This window comes from Corvus moneduloides, chromosome 3, assembly GCF_009650955.1.
Source record: "Corvus moneduloides isolate bCorMon1 chromosome 3, bCorMon1.pri, whole genome shotgun sequence".
Taxonomy (NCBI): Eukaryota; Metazoa; Chordata; class Aves; order Passeriformes; family Corvidae; genus Corvus; species Corvus moneduloides.
Window position 1 is genome coordinate 74,916,611 of NC_045478.1, and position 19,513 is coordinate 74,936,123.

Consider the following 19,513-nt stretch of genomic DNA (forward strand, 5'->3'; position numbering starts at 1 on the left):
ACACCAATTTTTTTTCAATACAGAATGTCAGTTTAAATCATATTCTGATATAGGGTAGTGTTTCTGTATGTTCCAGGTGTCAGCTGAAATAACTGATTCACTTTGCTGCTGTTGAAAAGAAATTTACTGGGATTGCAAACACAATTATAATGTTTAAACAAAAGTAAACAACAACAACAAAATACCCAAGAGAATACCTGACCACAGATGTAGACCATCAAAGCCATAGGAATATAAGTCATCACCAACACCATTTCCTCCCCATTCTGCTCCTCCCCCTGGGTAGGGTGAGTACCCTTCTGTTGAAGCCCAGCCCACTCGTAGATGAGTTGATTCTGCGGTCACAAAGGGCTCTAGATGGTCCACCATAAGTTCATAGTACCATTTTCTGTATTGGGCAGAGCCTTCACTAATCCCCAAGAAGATGTTGGGTCGCATGCTTAAACAGAAAGAATAAAAATAGTTATTAAAATCTTATCTCAAGGACAAGATGAACTGCTGCATACTTTTCATTGTCTCAAATTTCAAGCTTGTTTTGTGTGATTAAAACAACAGAAGTAATTTTACTTCAAGGAATCACATAGATTACCAGGTTGGAAAGGACCACAAGGATCATCTGGTTCAACCTCTCTTGACAAAACCACAGTCAGGACTAGATGGCCCAGCACAATGTCCTGCTGTCTTATAAGTGTCCCATATTAGGTAATCCACCATTTCCCTGGTGAGATTATTCCAATGACTGATTCTTGTCATCAGGAAAAATGTTACTCTTTTCTCCAATCAGAATCTCCCTAGGAGAAACTTGTACCAATTACCCTTTGTCTTTTCCATGTGACTCCTTACAGAAAGAGAATTTCCTTCTTCTTTGTAGCAACCCTTTAAATACTAGAATGCAGTGATAATGTTTCCCCTAAGCCTTCATTTCTTAAGGCTGAACAAACTCAGTTCTCCCAGCCTTTGGTCATCTTTGTGGACCTCCTCTGGACCTTCTCCAGCCTGTCCAGATCTTTGCTGCATAGCAGCAACCAAAACTGAACACGGTATTCCAGGTGTGGCCTGACAAGCGCTGAATAAAGTGGGATAAAGGTTTCCTTCTCTCTGCTGTTTATGTCCTTGTTGATGCAGCCCAACATCCCATTGCCTTTCTTTGCCACAGCAGCACAGATTCATACTGAGCTTGCTGTCCCTTTCCACAGAGCTGCTCCCCTGCCAGGCAGATCACAGCCTGTGCTGCACTCCTGGATTCTGTTTTCCCGTGTGCAAGACATTACATTTGTCCTTGCTGAACTTGGTAAGGTTCTTGTTAGCCCACTCTTCCAGCCTATGCAGGTCTTCCTGCAGGCTGCCTCTCCCTTCCCAAGTGTCCACTTCGCCACTCAGTTTGGTATCACTGGCAAGCTCCATCAGGGGAGATTGGTCCCATCACCCAGAGCACTCAGGAAGATATTAAACAGCCTTGGACCCAAAATCCATCCCTGGGGACCCCACTTGTGACAGTTTCCAGTTTGAAAAGGATTTACCACCCCCTCTGTGTGTGGCCAGGCAGCCAGTGCCCACCCACTGCACAGACCCCTTGTCTCCACCCTAAGGCATCAGTTTCTCTGGGAGGAGCCTATGGGAAACTATGGAAAGGCTTGGAGAAATACAGGTAGAAAATGTCCACCACTTATTCCACATCAACCAAGCAAATGAAGCCAAAAGCTGACCTGCATTATATGTCTATATCTGTCTGCACCTCTTCCTCTAACTGGTAAAATGGAAAAAGGGGTAGCTTGAGCTCCAATACTTTTCACTTGCACTCCCAAAGCTTTATAGTCTTTCTTAATTCTGTCCAGGTTTCAGCTTGCAGTACCATTTATACTCCCATGAGAAGAGTAACAATGGATGGTAATCTTTGCTCTGGACAAGTTGAGGCACCCTGCAGGCAATATCTCTGACCCTAGCTCTCAGAAGGCAGCATTTTTAGTTATTTATTCATTTATTTATTCTGGTGAAAATGGTCTATACATTTTAAGTAAAAAATGTTCGCTTCAGTAACTGAAACAGCATCCTCACTCAGATACCAGTAATAATTAGTTTATGTGTTTGAATATTTAATAGATGTTAGATCCTGCAGAAAAAAATTCCCACAGCTATTCAACCAATTACCAATGTAAATGTAGTAAGTACACATTGCAGGTTTAATTTTACATAGCAAACTGCATTCTGTAACACTGACTATACATTCAAGAAAATAACATTTTAAAAGATACAAAAGTGAAGTGTCAATCTATTTCAAAATTCTCTTGTACCTCTTGCTTCTTTGTTCCAAGTCCTGTATAACTCAGTAATTTGCAGTGGCTGTAGAAATCCTTAATATCAATGTGATGTTCCTACTGCTACTCTTTTTACAGTACTTCACAAGACTACTTAAAAGGCCAGAATATCTAGATAAATAGCAATATGTAGAGTCACATATCTAAAAGGTCACAAGGGGGGAAAAAAGGAAAAAAACCTATGCTTTTCTAATCTGATTTTTGGGATAATATTGAATACACACTCTCATCCCAAAAAAATCTGTCTCCAGACAGTCATTTCTGTGTCAGCTTTGTACTAAGAAAGCCATTCCATCTTGAATTAAAGCCATAGAGCACAGAAGTATCCAAAATCAATACCAGCTATATTTCTTCAATGGTTGGTTACCCGTATCTCAAAAAGCTTTTAAACTTCTAGACTGAATGTATGTAGTGTTCACATTCCTCCACTAGACTGGGTTATTACTTGTATAAATATTTTGTTTCTACATTCAAGCTGACTAATCAACAAAAATGTAGCTCTAAGCTAGTCCCAGTGTGCTTCCTGGTAGAGGGAATGACGGGGGGAGGAAGAAGGGCTGGTATGGGTGGTTAAATACAAGTAAGTGCAAAAACAGACTTTGCTGACCTGGTTGCTTACAAAATAACTAGTTTTATTGGAAGCATGGGTTGTCTTTTGCCAGATGTTTAAGTATAGGTACTCTTTGCATTGTTCCAAGTCAAAAATTTAATGACCTTAAAAACAAAATGTGTTTGACAAAAGCTATCTTCCAGAAAAGTCTATTATTTGTAAATTATTAGCAAGATCACCAAATCCAATCATTTTTGCCTGAACACAGTAGCACTTTATTATGCTTTTGTCCAGACCTCACAATTTAATCAACCTAATCAGCCAAATTACTCTTGTTCAAAAGTGGTTTGTGAATAGAATTTTCCAATTTCCTGGAAAACTATGTTAAACACCAATATCTTAGAAAGTTCCAGTAATACCTTAGAAAGTTCTTTTGTCAAATATTTTTGGGTCAAGGTATGCATGTCTTAGCCTAACACTAAATTACTTCAATGTTTCCTTGGTCTTATTGACTTTTGAAAAAAATTTTTTTTCCTTATAATTGCAAGAATAAGAATCTTCTCATTCACTACTTTCTAATGCAAAGCAAAAATATGGAACAAATAATTTGCTTTTTTTGAATTTTTTTTATTTTTTTATTTGGGAAAGACAAGTTTATTTTCCTTGTATGAGATCCAAAGTCATCTCAGAAGCTCAATCATAGAATTGCAGAATCATTGAGGCCAGAAAAGACCTCCATGATCAAGTCCAGCCTTTGAACAAATATCTTCATGACAACTAAACGACAGCACTAGGTGCCATGTCCAATCATTTCTTAAACACTTCCAAGGATGATGACTCCACCACTTCCCTGGGCAGCCTGTTCCAACGCTTAACAGCCCTTTCCATGAAAAAACTCTTCCTGATGTCCAACCTGAACCTCTTCTGGTGCAGCTTGAGGCTATGGCCTCTTGCCCTGTCACTGGTTGCTTTGGAGAAGAGGCTGACCACCACCTGGCTACAGCCTCCATTCACGGAGTTTTAGAGCATGATAAGGTCTCTCCTGAGCCCACTCTTCTCCAGATTAAACAAACCAGTTTCCTCAGACACTCTTCATAAGACTTGTGCTCCAGACCTTTCAACAGCTCCATTCTGTTCTCTGGACATGCTTCAGCCCCTCAATGTCCTCCTTGTAGTGAGGGGCCCAGAACTGAACACAGTATTCCAGGTGTGGCCCCACCAATGCCAGGTAAAGAGAGACAATCAGTTCCCCAGATCCTTTAGCCTGAAGTAGCCTCCTTATACAGTGTGGACTTTTTATGCTTTTCAGCATCTAATAAATCCTATGGACTCTGAATTATAAGTACTATTTCTGTGTTTCAATTTTCATTCTCAATAAGTGATTGAGACTTTTAAAAATTAACAAGTTTGAGACAGAAGATCCCACAGATCTTCACACAAAGCCACATTCTTTAGCCTCAGCATAAATTAAAACTCTGGAAAAACATGTACTTAAAATTTGTAAATGATACTTTACCAATTTAAGATTTTACTAGCTTCATCTTGTTATTAATGTCTGCTTGAAGGTAGCTTCTGAAACTCTGGAGTGGAAGGAAGGGTGAAGGCACTGTCTAAATATTCCAGGCACTGGTGAAGGTGATTGGCACAAAATTCTTAATTTTGACCAAGGGTGATTAGGAAATCCTCACAAGGTCATGAATGTAAAGGCAATCACAGGACATCAGCTGACAATGCTTTGAATGCCCAGCTAGATCTGAACCATAATCTTCAGAAGACACTACAGCCCTGCAGACTTAAAACAGCTTCAGGCAGCTATAGCTTATGACAGTTCTCTCTGACCCACGTTTCAAATTTAATCACTACTGCAAAGGGAATTTAAAATCCTAGTAAGAATAAAATATCATAACAAAAGTTTTGGAAGTAAAAGAGATTTTCCATAGTGACTCTTTATTTTAAGCACAAGTTAGGTTCTTTTGCTTTGTTCATAGATACAGATTTTTTTCTTTTTCTTTGTACCTGCTCACATGGTTGACAAGACGTGTCTGTAAGAGCAGATCTCTTCCTGGCAGGAGATTATCACATATTAGATGTTGATTAGACCTCACAGCTACTCCATGACAAACACAGAGAGAACACAAAACATCCAAAACCTGAAAAAAAAGATTCTTTTAATCTTAAATACTTTTTCATTATCATTGTTAATTACTTCAGGCAATGTAATGCTCTATACCTTATTACTGGAAGACAAGTAATGGTATGTAATTCATCCATCACAGTGGTTTTATTTTAGAACAATTCTGAAATTCTCCTAACATTAAAACATTATTCTCACTTCCCTTGAGAATTAGTATGTATCAATGTTTTTGCCAAAAAAAAGGTAACATTCCTCTTTGCTTCGTCAAACTGCTCATATACATTTTAGGAAAAGTTTCATTCCTCATTATCAAAACAGCATTAAAGTATTTGAAATTAACTTCCACACAGAAGAATGAGCATGCTTTGTTCACAAACGTTCATCTAAATATACTTGTTTAGTCTTTACCTACCTTATGGTTTCTCCCATGTTTGTCCAAAAGACATATGATTGATTTAATATGTCCTTCCTTAATAATGTTTAGAGCTTCTGGGCTTTCCACCAACACACAGTGTAAAACCTCTAGAATTCCTTGGGGAAAAAAAAAAAAATCTCTTCAAAGCGCATACAAAGTCATAACTGTACGTAATAGTTCATAATCTGCTGCTCAGTAACATGAAATAGTTTCAAAAATCATTGTATATGACAAAAAAAACCCCAATAAAGCGGAATGAAGAATTGCCATGAAGAATCATTAATGTTAAATCATAATCATAAATCATTAATGTTAATCATAAAGCTCCTGGACCAAGTCAACACCTGCTTTAGGATCTTCTACCTTTGGGAAAGACAATATTGTACATGCAGTGCATAATTATCAGCTGCTGAAGTTGTTGCCACAATGAGAAAAAAATCAAAGGGGCTGAAGGAAAGCTGAGAAGCAGTCTTAAATCTAGAGTTATGCAATTCCTATTAGCAATGTACAGCTCTCATCATTCTGTCTTCAGCCTTTTATTCATTCAAGCCATGTCTCCAAACACACAGCTTAATCTTTGCAAAGCAAATTCCATAGCATGAGTCTTCTGCTCTTTGCCATGCTCTTTCCATTACAGGAAAATGTAGCTCTTCAACTCCCCTTGATGTGGGAAAAATAGTGTTTTTGTCAGATGGTTCTGTCTCAGTAACAGTACTGTGGCCTGTCTTTGATCCTAATGAGGAAGAGAACATCAGCTGCTACAGATAACCTACAGCACCATCACTGCTTATCCCCGTACTATTTAATGTTTTTTCCAGAGGTCTGGAGGGACACATGCTGTCATTACTAATAAAGAGTAGGGATTATTCAACGACTGAAATGTAGAAAAAGTGGAAGACAACAGATACAGTGACAATTTGATTCACCCGGTAAACAGGCTTCAAACAAAGTATGTTGTTTAATATATTTGAAGACAGTCACGTATATGTAAACAGAAAATGCACGTAGATAATGAGCTAGAGGTGAACTCCCAAAGTGATTCTACAGCCCTGAAGGTTTAAGCACAAGAAGCCTCAACTATAAATTAAAGAACATACTAAACCTGAATTTGGCAGTGGTATGATCTGGGTTGCAGTAGATGTGCACTTCCATTATTCCACCATTCTATGATTCTATGAATACTGACAGTAAAAATGTTGTTAGAAAGGATAAAAACCTAAGAGTCATGAGAGCAAGCCAAAAGAGTAGATGCTTTGTAGAAACACGGTAGCACAGTCCACCCAGCCTTCGAACTAGACTAGGTCAGGGGTCACTGACCATGGTAAAAATACCTAGGGAGGTTAAAAAAGTGTTACAAAAGTATCCTTATTCTAGAGGGGTAATCTGTAAAAAGATGAACAATTTTGTGTGTCACAGTGATCTGGGAATGCACAAAACACATTACATTCGAAATGTGGTAACTGGGCGTTTGCCACCTCTCATTGTAGCACTGAAACACACTTTATCAATATAAATAGTAATGCAGTAATAAATGATACTAATTAAGTGTGGCAACCATATCCGTGGAGTTTTCTATAGGTAGAGTCATAACCTTTTGTCTTAAAATAGTACACAAAGTTTATTTTCTAATCTTAACGTTTTCAATAACAGAAGTAAAAATACTTTGAAGATGTAAACATTTGAGAATAAATGCATGCTTATCAATTAGATCCAGCTGCCCCAGCACCTTCTTGAATTACTATAGCATCTGAAGGCTAATTACCAAATACGTTTTGCTCCCTGTGTTTCAGAAAAAAATTGCATATGAGTGAACTGTGTCTGTCCCAATTGATTCATTTTTAGATTGTCTACATTAAAGACAACTAGACTTGTTCCAATTTCATTGGAGTTGCTCAAGGCATTAAAGCACTAAGCATTTGAATTTAATACAAATGTCACAAACAGTATGCTATGCAGAGTTCATGGTAAGGAGAGTGAAAGTTTTCTTAATGACTAATGGATGAAAGGAAGCATGTGTTTTCAGGACAATTTGTTGACTCGTCTGATGTCATATTGCAGAATACTAGAATAAAATGCATGCACTTAAAGAGAAAAATCCTCAAAACCTGGTATTATCTGGTTCCAAAAAACCTTAACTTGAAGCATATTTGTGTTAAAGAAGCTTCCCTGTACAACAACCATCCAGTAGCCACTATGGCAGTCATTCTTGTACCACCTGAGCTCAGACCATGGCCCCTTCACAGCTACACACCTCACACTTGCACAGTCAGACCAGGTTTCCTCACCAGCTCTACCCCAGGTTTCTCATAGGAGAATCTCAGATGTCCCAGTCCTTAAAATAATTTCATTGTGGTGCAATAACTAACAAAGTAACAACTCAAGCTGGGTGCTACCAAGGACAGATCCTGAAGACAGGAACCTGAGATTACCTCAGGTGTTTAGAGCATGGTGCTAGTAACACCAAGTCTGTGGGGTCAATCCCTGTACAGACCATTTACTTAAGAGTTGGACTCAGCGATCCTTTTTGGTACCTTCCAACTCAGAACAATCTGTGAATTTGTGGGCACCTGGGCTATTATACCCCTACAGTCTAAGCATGAAGAAATCTGGGGGTCTTCAACACCTGCCATGTCTCTGAGTGTCACCTGCCTGGTCCACAGATTCCTGGGACCTTTGCTATGCCAAGAGTTAGCAGTTCAAGTCTTCTCATCTGACCCAGAGCTCAACCAGCAGCTCACACCACAGGCTGCAAACAGAGCTTTCTGCACTAAATGTAGTCCTCAACATTAGATTGCTAAAGGTATTCTACCTTTTTACCTATGTTTTAATGCCTTTAAAATTATAGGAGGGCTAGTTAATCCCATCTGGAACATATTTCAGAGTGAAAGACTAATCTAATCTTAATTTATGGATTGAAGAGACAGCTGAAGCATTTGCATTGCAGTTCTGTGATCTCTCACTTCTAATGTGGTCTACTCTCAGACATATTTCTACTTGGATAGATAATAATTTTCCCTCTTTTGCTTCAGTGAAGCTCAAAAAATGAATCAATTTCTCATCAAATTTGTACAATCAATACACAGTTGCTGTTTACATATTTAATGCCTCTGTTCTGTTTTCATAACACTTTTACTTCAAGGACAAGAAAAAAGTGAAAACTAGAATTTTATAGGTAATATTTGGTAGCACCAAGTCTTTATCGCAACACATTCAAGAAAACTCATTCAGAAGATGTAGCTGACAACTTCAATGTTGAAGGTGAGCTTAATTTTGGTGTGATTAACAGAATATGGTGTTTCTTCCTCATAAACACTTTACCTTAGAAAAAATTATTTTATATGAATATATGTATACAAGTCTTCTTATTTTAAAAATTTAGTATAAGCCAGTATTTCTCCCTGTTGAAGATCTACCATTTTAAATTAAAACAGTGAATATCCTCAGCCCATCAAGCTGAATAAAGCTTAAAACCTGACAAGCAAGCATCCCACATAAAATCACAAAATTACATTTACATACTAAAAGCTAAACCTACTGTGCCTCTCAAGATAACTAAAGCACAGCCTAATTAGCATCTTTTATAACTGACTGCCTCAAACCCAGAAAAGTCTTTATTGTAAAATCCGTTTTGGAGGCAAAATGAAAGTTATGTTACCAACACACACATGGGGATGGAGTGCAAGTGGCCTAGTTCCTAGCAGAAAACTCAGAACAAATGACTATTGCAAATATTAGTACATTCAGAGTAGATTTTGCAGCATGTCAGGAGGCTCACTACCCAGAGCGGGCAGTGTCAAATACTCTGCAGTTTACAGAATGTATCTCATACCTTACTATACTACCATAAACAATTATGTTTTTAATTTTCAAATCTTTTGGGTTTGAGATTAAAAATTAAAAATACATATATACATAACAGGAACCATGTAACAAAGCATTTTTAGAGCTGTCATAAGAAATTTCATCTTGAACCTCCAAAAGTTGAGTGAAAAGTTTTGCATTATTTCTGAAAGCCATTGCCCTGAGAGTTTCAGATGTAAAATAAGGTCTTTTAGGAAGTAGTTTCACCATTAAGATCTTGTGAAATCTATTGACATTAAGCAGGTTGCAATCAAATGCCATGCGACTACATAACTGTGAGATCATTCTCCTTAAGTTAATGCTCTCACACCACAGGTGAAGCATAGTAGAAAAATAATCTAACTTATGATTTTGACATTTTTCAAATGCTTGTTTCAGTTTAAATTCAGTTACTCAAATGCTCAATAAAGCAAGAAGATCACAGCATCTACAGGGCAGATTCCCCTAATAATAATGTAAACCAACACAAATGTTCAGTTATGACATCTATTTGGTTAGGATGTCTAGCCCTAATGTACCAGCTGCAATGACAGGATGATCAGCAAACCTCTAACTAGACACCCATGCTGTGAGCAGCCATCTGTCTGCGTCACTAGCTAAGAACTAAAGTAGTGATACAGGCAAAGACTCCTATGTTCCTGTTGCCTCATCTCTTGAGATGCTCAAGCAGTCAGAGCATAAACATTCCAGGCTGAAACAGATCAGGTGCCTGCCAGGAGTAGGAAGTAATTCTGTAGTAAAACAGGTCCCCTGCCCTAAGGCCATAGGTCTGCAACTAAAACATGAAATAAAACTGTGCAAAAGTACATCTATAAAACATTGCTGTCTGGAGAGGCTCACATGGGCAAATGCTTCAAAGTCTCTATACCAGTCTCAGAGCCCCAAGAATAACTGACTTCTAAACTCTCTGCTTGCCCCAAGAGTTGATAAAGGGAAAAATCTGCAAGAGGAGAAGCACCAGTGTGTAACTGCTCTTTACAAGTGAAATCAACCACCACACATCTTGCTGATCAGCTAGTGAATGCCGTGCCAGTTCACCCTTGGCTCTGAGAGGGAGAACACTCCTGCCACTGACATTTGACAATATTTTCTCATGTTGTTGGTCAGCTCATCTCAGGAACAGATTTATGGCAAATAAACAAAATGCCCATGAATGTTTAATGACAAAGCTGAGGGGAACACAAGCACCTTGTTTACTGTAGGACACATCTGTTCTCACAGCTGCTGACGATGATTGAATATAACTGAGGTAAGAAATTTATTAGTATATGCCAAATGGTGACCTGCACTGAGACAACTCCTGGAACTACTTGGAATAGTCAGCAATAGCAGGATATTTCTCATTTATTAATGCCACAGTAAAAGGCTGTGTTATTCCTGTGACATTTTTTTTTTTCAAATGTTTACCAGTCTAATGTAAAACAAAGACCTTTTGCAATGGGCAACATCCTTCCTTTCTTCCTGGCCTTAATATTTCAAAGACTCTTGAGCACACCATCTATCTGTGGCAGACCTATGATTGAGGAATGGAAAGAACAATATGGGGAATGCAATTTCAGTTCCTGAGGACAACTCTTTAATCATTGTGTTCCTTCCAGTTCATGGAACAACACATGACACTACACCAAGAAGATGATGGGAATAAATTGAAAATATGTAACCGGAGAGGTAGGTTATCTTGCCCTATCTTGCCCATTGTTCTGACTACAAACCTTCCTGCCCTTTGAACTTTAGCGTTATTATAAAAAAGAAGTCTTGAAATGCTCTCATCTTCCAAAAAAAATAGTAAAAAATACTATATACAAAGCAAAAAAAGTCTCAACTGCAACTGAAAAACATTTCTTGTTAATTTTAAATAAAAGTTTACACATCAGGAGCAAAAGAGATGATTCAAAAGGAAATGTATATGTATTACATAGGGAACACTGTTAATGGAACAAATTATATCCATTCCATATGATTATTCTTATATTTAGTTTGATGCAAATCCTGAAAAACATGCAGAATTACAAAGGGCAGACACTAGAATTAGCAAGCTAATTAATACAACTTACACTATTGAACAGCTATTGTAAAATGCTTTGTTTGCCTGAATTAAAAGGTAACACTATATCCAACTGGTCAAGGAAAAGGCAAGACTGCCAGAACTTAAAGTAGAAGTACAACTGAAATCAGTATATAAAAAACGTTACAAATATAAATCTCACTTTATTAACATAATTTACTCTCTCATAATAAGAGCTTCATTATAATTAGGCTGAAAAAGTATATCACCAATCTTAAAAAATTTGGAACTGGTCAAATAAAGAAGTTAAAATACTTAAAAGCATACCAGAAGAGGCTTCCAGTCTTTCTAATCTGCTGATTAACCAATCAAGAGATCCCGAAAATTGAGCACAGTTTTTACGATTTCCTCGAATCAGAGCCGCTATTGGGAAAAGAGAGAGAGAGAAATTAAATCACAGTTATGAGTCCATTTAAATTTAAATAATTCCTGTCTTCTCTTGTCCGAAAGGATCCAGTAAGATAGATTCTTAAATTATTGATGTTCTAGATATAAATTTAAATAATTTAAGCGATTGTTAGAATTCAGCATAGGAAATACCTTTGATATCAATATGACCTTTAAGGAATTTGAATTATTTTGGCTTTACAATCATCTCAATAACCCCTGCAAAATGCTCTACATGAGGAAGCCAGTAGTGACAGCACAGAATTCATCTGCTACTACAGAAACAAGTTGCTGTAAAACAGTGTTCTTGTAATGACAGAAAACATTGGAAAAGCAGAGTGTGAAGCCAGCAACATAGGTGATGAATGCAAATTATTTTCTACTGATACAGTACATTTGTTCAAGAATAATAGGAACCAAAACAAGATAGATGTCCAGGAACTGTTTGCCATACTTTTGACAAGGTTGTAGGGAGGAAGTAAGTGTTTTGAATCTGTTTCACCCTCATGCTTTAAGCTGAAGTAGACTGAATCCATGCACTGACTTGGTGGGTATAACTGAACTGGTATCTCCCTGAACACTGCAGGCACCCACAAGCTTGCCCTGTCCTGGATTACATGCATCTGCAGGTATGTGCATACACACGAGCTCTCAGAGAAGCATCTGCTCTACCCCAAAAAAGGACTGAAACACAAACATTTCTGTTTGACGTGTGGAACATCACAAACCCATTTTCTTAGGATTGTTTTCCAGTGCTGCCAACAAATTATTTCAATCTGAAATTTCTGTGATTTTTTCCAGCAACAGAGACTGTTGGTCCTGCTAAGAGGCAACAGCCTCTTAAAATCTATGTTTTGTTGTTGCACAAATTCAGTGTATTATATTGCAACTATGTTTTTATGCTGCTTTATTTATAAAAGGTAAAACTTAGAGACTTCTGACATAAATATGACATGAAACTATCCGCAAAGAGGAAGAGAAATGTTGGACCTAACAGCAAACAAGCCACTGCACTGACAGTTTTGTAAACTGGCAGTTTCCTCATCAGTTTTCTGATGAGGAAAACCAAAGCCTAACAACAAAACGAACAAACAAAAACCTTTTTCTTGCTGAATTATGTAATAAAAAATATATACTCTGAAATCTTACACTTTTAGTTAATCATGACCACAGTTATTTGAAAATACTTGAGAATCATAACAGGGAGAATACCTTGTTAAAACACACAGGCTAGAACTAAGGAACACCTGTTTCTGAAAGTGACTTTTTTTATTGGTTATAGGCAAGCCACACAATCTCACTGTGATTCAGGTAGGAACATAAAATGAAGGCAGTAACAGTTCAATGTTTAACACATCACTAAATTTAACTTCATTAAGAGTAATGAGACAGAGATGGTGTCATAAATGCTGCTCAGCACAAATTTGTGAAAGGTTAGTATTCATTGGTTAAAGCATGCATTAAATGAGGCAAACAGATACTTAAAATGAAAAGAAAAAATAAAATCCCAAAGTTGCTTTTCTTATTGCCTACTACTCTGAACAAGACCAGCATTCGGTTTTAAAGAAATAAAAACCGTGATGTGGTCAGTCAGACATTAAAGTCACATCACTGCATATACTACTGCACATTATTTCGTAATGCAAAAGGATCTAATACAAGTTCACAGTGAATGTATGTATTTTGTAATAGAGAAGGGACAGATGCTTTAGTAGATATATGTCAATTATTTCAGATTGAAAGACAGTAGACTTAGATTGAATGTAAGGAAGGATCTTTTTGCAGTTGGGGTGGCTGGACTAGATGATCTTTAAAGGTCTCTTGTGATCCAAACCGGTTTAAGATTATATGATTTTCATATGTGGTAGTATTCACTCTCAACGTCTGTAAATGCCTTAATTCTCATCACAGTGAAATAAAACACAATGTCAATGACATGACAAAAGACATGAATTCTGGCATCACAGTTTACTTTTATTTATGTGCAGACTCAAAAAACAAAGTACTGTTTGCTGAAGCAAGACTGAGCAAGCAACATCCATTTGTCATCCACATAATTACTGTACAGATCCAGCATTATTCAGAACAGAGCAATGTACAAATTCATCATAGCCAGATCAAAGCCAGGCTTCCTAAGCATTAGCTGCCAGAAGATAATGCAGTTAGAGAAGTAACATCAGAGGGCAGGAGGGGCATAGAGACTGGGAAGTCAACCAAGCTTGTGTGTTCTCATCACTACAATTCCACAGAAGCAATACTTTGTACAAAACAAGCAGACTCTTCAGAAGGAATTTTCTAGCCTTGCCAGTTGGAAATCAAGCCCCTACTTCCTCCAGTCTGCACTGTGCTTAATGTAACAAGAGATAAACGAAACTGTAACAAAAAAATTCAACTCTACCCTACATCTACGAATAACCAAACCACAGAATTTTATACTCCATCATCTACCATCTACACCCCAACAGGTTGTCATTTGATTTCATGGTGATGTTAACTCTCTGGACCTAGTCTGGATACTTTTAAATGCTTATAACTCCTGACATAACTTCTTTAATGTATTGTTAATACATCAAATAACTGCAAATGCAAAAATCTTGCTTAATTTTTATTCTAAGTTTCTACACAGTGGAAATTCTTCTGTACTAAAACAGTTTTGTACTTCTTTATTCTTCATTCTTCACTATTTTGAGCTAAAACTATCCAAGTAATCTATAATATCTTACCCAGTAATTCATACAAAGAATTTAGAATAGACTTCCATGCTTCTCCAGCTTCCTTCCCAGCTACATCTGCAAAGTGAGCTGCACTGCTGTATACATTCAAGCGATCAATACATTCAAGAACAAGGTTGATCATACCCTAGAAATGAAAAAGCTCATATCGTCAGAGGGAAAAAGAAGTATTTTTAGATGCAAACACAAAAGATTTTCAGAAATCTAAGAAAACAAAACATGAAAGACAGGATATGCAAAACACAAAAATATTTATGTGAAGTCAAACAAGCAGTCCCAGTGGAAAGTTTTCCTTCATTGTGGTAATAAACGTCTGCCATTTAGGATGGTTAAATTAAAACAAAAATAAACAGTATTCATTACATAATTTTAGGCAAGTTTCTATTCTGGAGGACGTTTAGGCATCTGACAAAGTAGAGCAACTATTATTACCAGAAATAATATTAAAAACATATATTACAGATAATATTAAACAAAATTCTTAAAGAATGCTTATTAAACCACAACATCCTTCTACATCAAGAGATTAAACTCTAACAGAAAAACACATAAGGAGAAAATTATGGTTAGAATTCAAGGCACAAGGTCATCTAATTTTATTAGAAAGGGAAAAAGAAGTAAGGCTGTAAATGTTTTCTTTCAAATATACAGGAAAAACAGCAGATCTAGAGAGATTGAGAATGTAGCAAATAGCTTGACTCTCACAGGATTAAAAAAAACCCACTGCAAGCACAATCCATATTAAATATCAACACTACAGATATTGTGAAAGAATACTTGCAGACAACAGAGTGGAAAATCAGGAGTAAAACTGAGAGAAGTACCTCTTCTTGGAAGAGGTTCTGGCGATTCTTCAGTGCTCGGAGCCTGTTTTGTTTGTTTTCATGTTCCAAATGTTCATCAGGGGGGTGAAAGTAGCCAATCAAGTCCTGAAGGCTCAAACTGACTGACTCGATAGGCAAATCGGTGGTGGAAGACTTTACTTTCTTGCTGAGAGAATCAAGGCCCCTGCAAGAAGATGCAAAGTCTCCTGAGAATTGAAAATTAATTTATTGTTCCAACTCTTTATTTATTTAAAAGCAAAGTTTGTTTAGATGCCAAAGCTCATTTTCTGACAGCAACTTGTCAAAAATTCTTTATATCTGCCCACTCTCCATTTAACAATCTACCCCTCCCATCCCAAACAAATACTGAAAGCATGAAAAATGTTATTTCTCTTAAAATTTTTTCAAATCCAAAAAACACATTTTAATGTTCTACCTACAGATGTTGTAGTTGCAGAGGCAGGGCAAAAGATGAAGAGACGTTATTGTAAACCAGCACAAAGCATCATGAAGCTGGGATGGACAGAAGTTAAAGAGACCAGTCCTGCAGTGCTGAGGAGGGTTCAGATTGCCCATGGAGGCTCTGAAACACATCTCTTACGTGCTCTTAAGCCTTTTTCAGTGTGGGAAGATGCAGCACTTCCACACACTCTATCTCAGCACTCCATTAGCTTTTTTGTTTCCCTGATACCCAATTCAAGCTTGGCCTTGCTGAAGTCTGTGAAGATCCTCTCTTAAAAGTAGAGGGCTGACTGTTCTCATGCATGTTGCACCTGCCCCTTGCTCAGCTGAATCCCTTTGCAAATAATGCAAAGTTTCAAAAGGATAGCTACAAAAGTCATCTTTAAAACTTAATTTTTATTGTGAACATGTTATATAAAGTGCAATTCTTCTGCTGACTTTGTGAGAAAGAACTGGAGCATACACTTAAAAGAATACTTTTCGTCCTCTTCAATTCAGCTTTTTCTTTTTGGAGTAACATCCTGCCAAAACTAAACTGCTAAACACTACCTTGGACTCTCTGTGCACTCCACAAAAATCTCCACTGTAATTTAGCAATACCTTGATTTGTGAAACCTTATCATTAAATTGCCTTTCTCTGTCTTTATCTTTTATGGCATTCTTAGAAGCTTCTATGAAGGTGTATCTACAAAGTGACCTAGGGCTCACATTTCTTTTGTATTTTAAATGTCATACAGTAGACAGTTCTGCTGACAGGTGATTTTTTCCGTTTTTTTTTTTAACTACCCGGTTACATGTTTTTCAACAAATTCACATGTCTGTGTCTTTGGCTGTGCCCTGATTTAGGACATGGTTGTTTCAGGTCACCATCTCCCACACTGTTTTTTCTTGCGACAAATGGGTTCTTATGAAATTCTTATCATTACATACAATCTTACTGCTAATCATTCTTTTTCTAATGCAAGCTACATTGATGAAAAGCCCTTTCATCAAATACTGAAATCACAAGCGTTTGAGAATTAGCATTTTATCAGCATTATTTAGTAATGGGAAGATAAATGCAAATTGCATATATCTGACAGGATTTTTAAATGGCTAATTACTATAAAATACAACACAACGTTTTTTATATTTCGAAATATTAAAGAAACAAGTAGCATTAAAAGGGAACAAATAAGCAAAGTGTAATGTGAGGGCAGAAAGAAGGTATAATTTTTAAGAAAAGCTTCTTCTTGAGACTATGAATTTCTTCAGTATATTTGTGGTTTTTACAGATCTGTAGTTTTACAATTATCTCCCTCTCCCAGGCTTTTCAAGGAGGACCATCTTTAAAAACCGTACTTAGAAAAGAAAAAGCTAAATAATGCACCACATGACTTAAAGCAAATTTTGGAAAGGAAAAATCTCTTTTATTGTTTGTTTGCATTTTCAGTATGTTTATGCATTTAAATCAAGATTAAACAATAAATTAATGTTAGAAGACAGAGAAAAGAAACTGACTAATATCTCTCAAGGCACTTACCTGCTGATAACACAAAGAATTGATATAATGTCCGATTTGAGAAACACTGATCTATTTTTTACTGAAGGATAAATTGTTCCCTGTTGTATTAAGAGAGACTTTGAATAAAATAGAAAAAAAAAGAAAAGTGATGAAAAGATCATTTTAAAAGCACACCTTATGAACCTGTTGAAAAGGAAGACTGTACTACGGATGACACGTGCTGTACGGGATTCTTCATTCTGAGATCTGGACAGTGTTAAACCATCATCCATGTGCCCTTCATGGTGCATTATTGCCTGAAAACAAAAACAAGAAGCAGTCACTGCAAAATGAGACATTAAATAAGAAGTCTGAAAACTCACATAGGAAGGCAGGCTAGGAAATGATGAAGTCACATACAAAGATAACAATTTTATTAAAAGCAGATAATTCCATGGTTTAGTTTTTCATGTCCAAGGATGCACCTGTACTGAGTCAGCAGGTTCAGTGCCATAATAATCTCAAAGCTACGGCTTTTGTAAACAACATGCTTTATTTAAAAAAAAAAAAAATTAAAAATCTAAGAGGTGTTTGATTACACTTTTTTTATCAACATTAAAAACACATCCCTTATAGAGCAGCAAAGCCCTAAAGCAGAAAAGGTCACAACAGGTATTCTTTACTGGCCCTCATTTCTAAGGGTGTTACTGGCCTTTTCTGACTATGCTTTGAGTCATTTCCAGTAACTTAATAGTTTTTCATGTCTAGTTATCACGGCTCTGAAGGTATTCAATCCAATCCACATAAATATTTTAAACCTCTGCTCTAACTGTATAGTTCTGGTATCTAAAACAGTCATGGAAAACACTACAGTGTTAATTTCCAAAAGAATCTTTTCCCTACTTTATGAGGCTGAGCTAGCATTCTGCTTGGTTGTGATTATCCTATAAAGAAAGAAATCTCTCAGGACTCAATACTTGAACATTCCAGCCCAAAAGGTAATACACTTGCAGCGTGGAAAGAAATACTTTGAACTAAAAGCCTCTTCAATCTAAACTACATTGAAGAAAGGAATCTTAGAATATTCTATAGGTTGTTACTAATATTTCAATGTTTGTGAATTAATGTCTACAGGTTATTACATGCACTTTGTCTGGCCTTCAGTTTGAGAATTCAGTATACCACTTAACTTTTTAGTATGTGACTGAAAAAAACCCAGTCTTTCAACTCACAAGCATGCTAAGGCATGCTTAAAATATTTGAAATCCAGAAATTAGCTGGTTCACATAGCTCCCTTCATTTCCCACCACCCAGCCCAACCCACCCTATCTGACTGTGAGTGAATGAAATGCATTCCTATTTACAGCCTTACCTTTCGCTGCAGAGAACCCATTCTTACAGACTTTGCATCAGCAGACTGGTACGTGAGCCATAAGCCTGTATCTACATGTTGTATGAAGCATATTGAATCCCCATACTTTATTTCAGGTGCTCCCATTCCATCCACTTCTTTTCTTGTCCCTATGTCCAGCTTTTCCTGGTGAAGAAAAATATGTATACACAACCAATAATCAACATGTTAATATTTGCCTAAAACATTAAATATTAGGAAATTGTCCAGAAACGACCTAAAAGAATATTTGAGAATATAAGAGCTTACAAAACAACCCCAGATACATTGACTCCCCTAGCTGAACCAGGCAATAACCTCCACAAACGTTTTTTTAGGCATTTGGGGCTTTTTTTCCAGCCTGGAAAAGACAAGCTCCATCCAATGGTCCCTGGGAGATGGCCTTTAACCTGTCTCTGCCCAACAATGGGCTCAGTACTTCCTGAAAAAAGCAATCCATTTCTGCATGGTTGGCCTGCAAACTAATAATGGCATGACAGGATGTCATTCCAGCTGGTGTCCTGTAGAGACAGCAGTTGTTTCAGGAGAGGAAATGTAGCATCCCAAAAAATACTAGAGTTTGTGGTTCTAATTTGAGGTGTTTCCCCAATACCAAGCTCTCCTAAGTACAAACTACTTCTGAACAGACTTGTATGGACAAACAGCCCATGCATCCTGCTTCATGGCAGATCATCCATCTAATCTCTCTAAAAACATATGGTTCAACTGATTGATATACCTATGGCTGTACATTCAGTATGCAACATGACCCCCTTAACCAACTACAGCTTCAACATTCTGTGCTTCTGATCAGCAGGAGATGGCAAGCATCTTCCTGCAGCTACTCAGAGTAATGTTACAAAGAGTGAAACAAAAACTTCTTCTTGTTCTACCA

At 37.0% G+C, this 19,513-nt stretch overlaps 1 protein-coding gene across 2 annotated transcripts in view; it reads right to left on the reverse strand.

The window, feature by feature from the left end:
* Positions 1-19,513, reverse strand: part of RYR2 (ryanodine receptor 2) — a 391,308-nt gene that overhangs the window by 176,292 nt on the left and 195,503 nt on the right. For both annotated transcript variants that reach the window (XM_032102227.1, XM_032102226.1), the window contains 8 exons: positions 18,601-18,765; positions 17,424-17,545; positions 15,284-15,467; positions 14,451-14,586; positions 11,608-11,703; positions 5,412-5,530; positions 4,882-5,015; positions 198-439 (listed from right to left, as the gene is read on the reverse strand). In XM_032102227.1, coding sequence (XP_031958118.1) covers positions 198-439; positions 4,882-5,015; positions 5,412-5,530; positions 11,608-11,703; positions 14,451-14,586; positions 15,284-15,467; positions 17,424-17,545; positions 18,601-18,765 — 1,198 coding nt within the window. The remainder of the gene's footprint in view (positions 1-197; positions 440-4,881; positions 5,016-5,411; positions 5,531-11,607; positions 11,704-14,450; positions 14,587-15,283; positions 15,468-17,423; positions 17,546-18,600; positions 18,766-19,513) is intronic.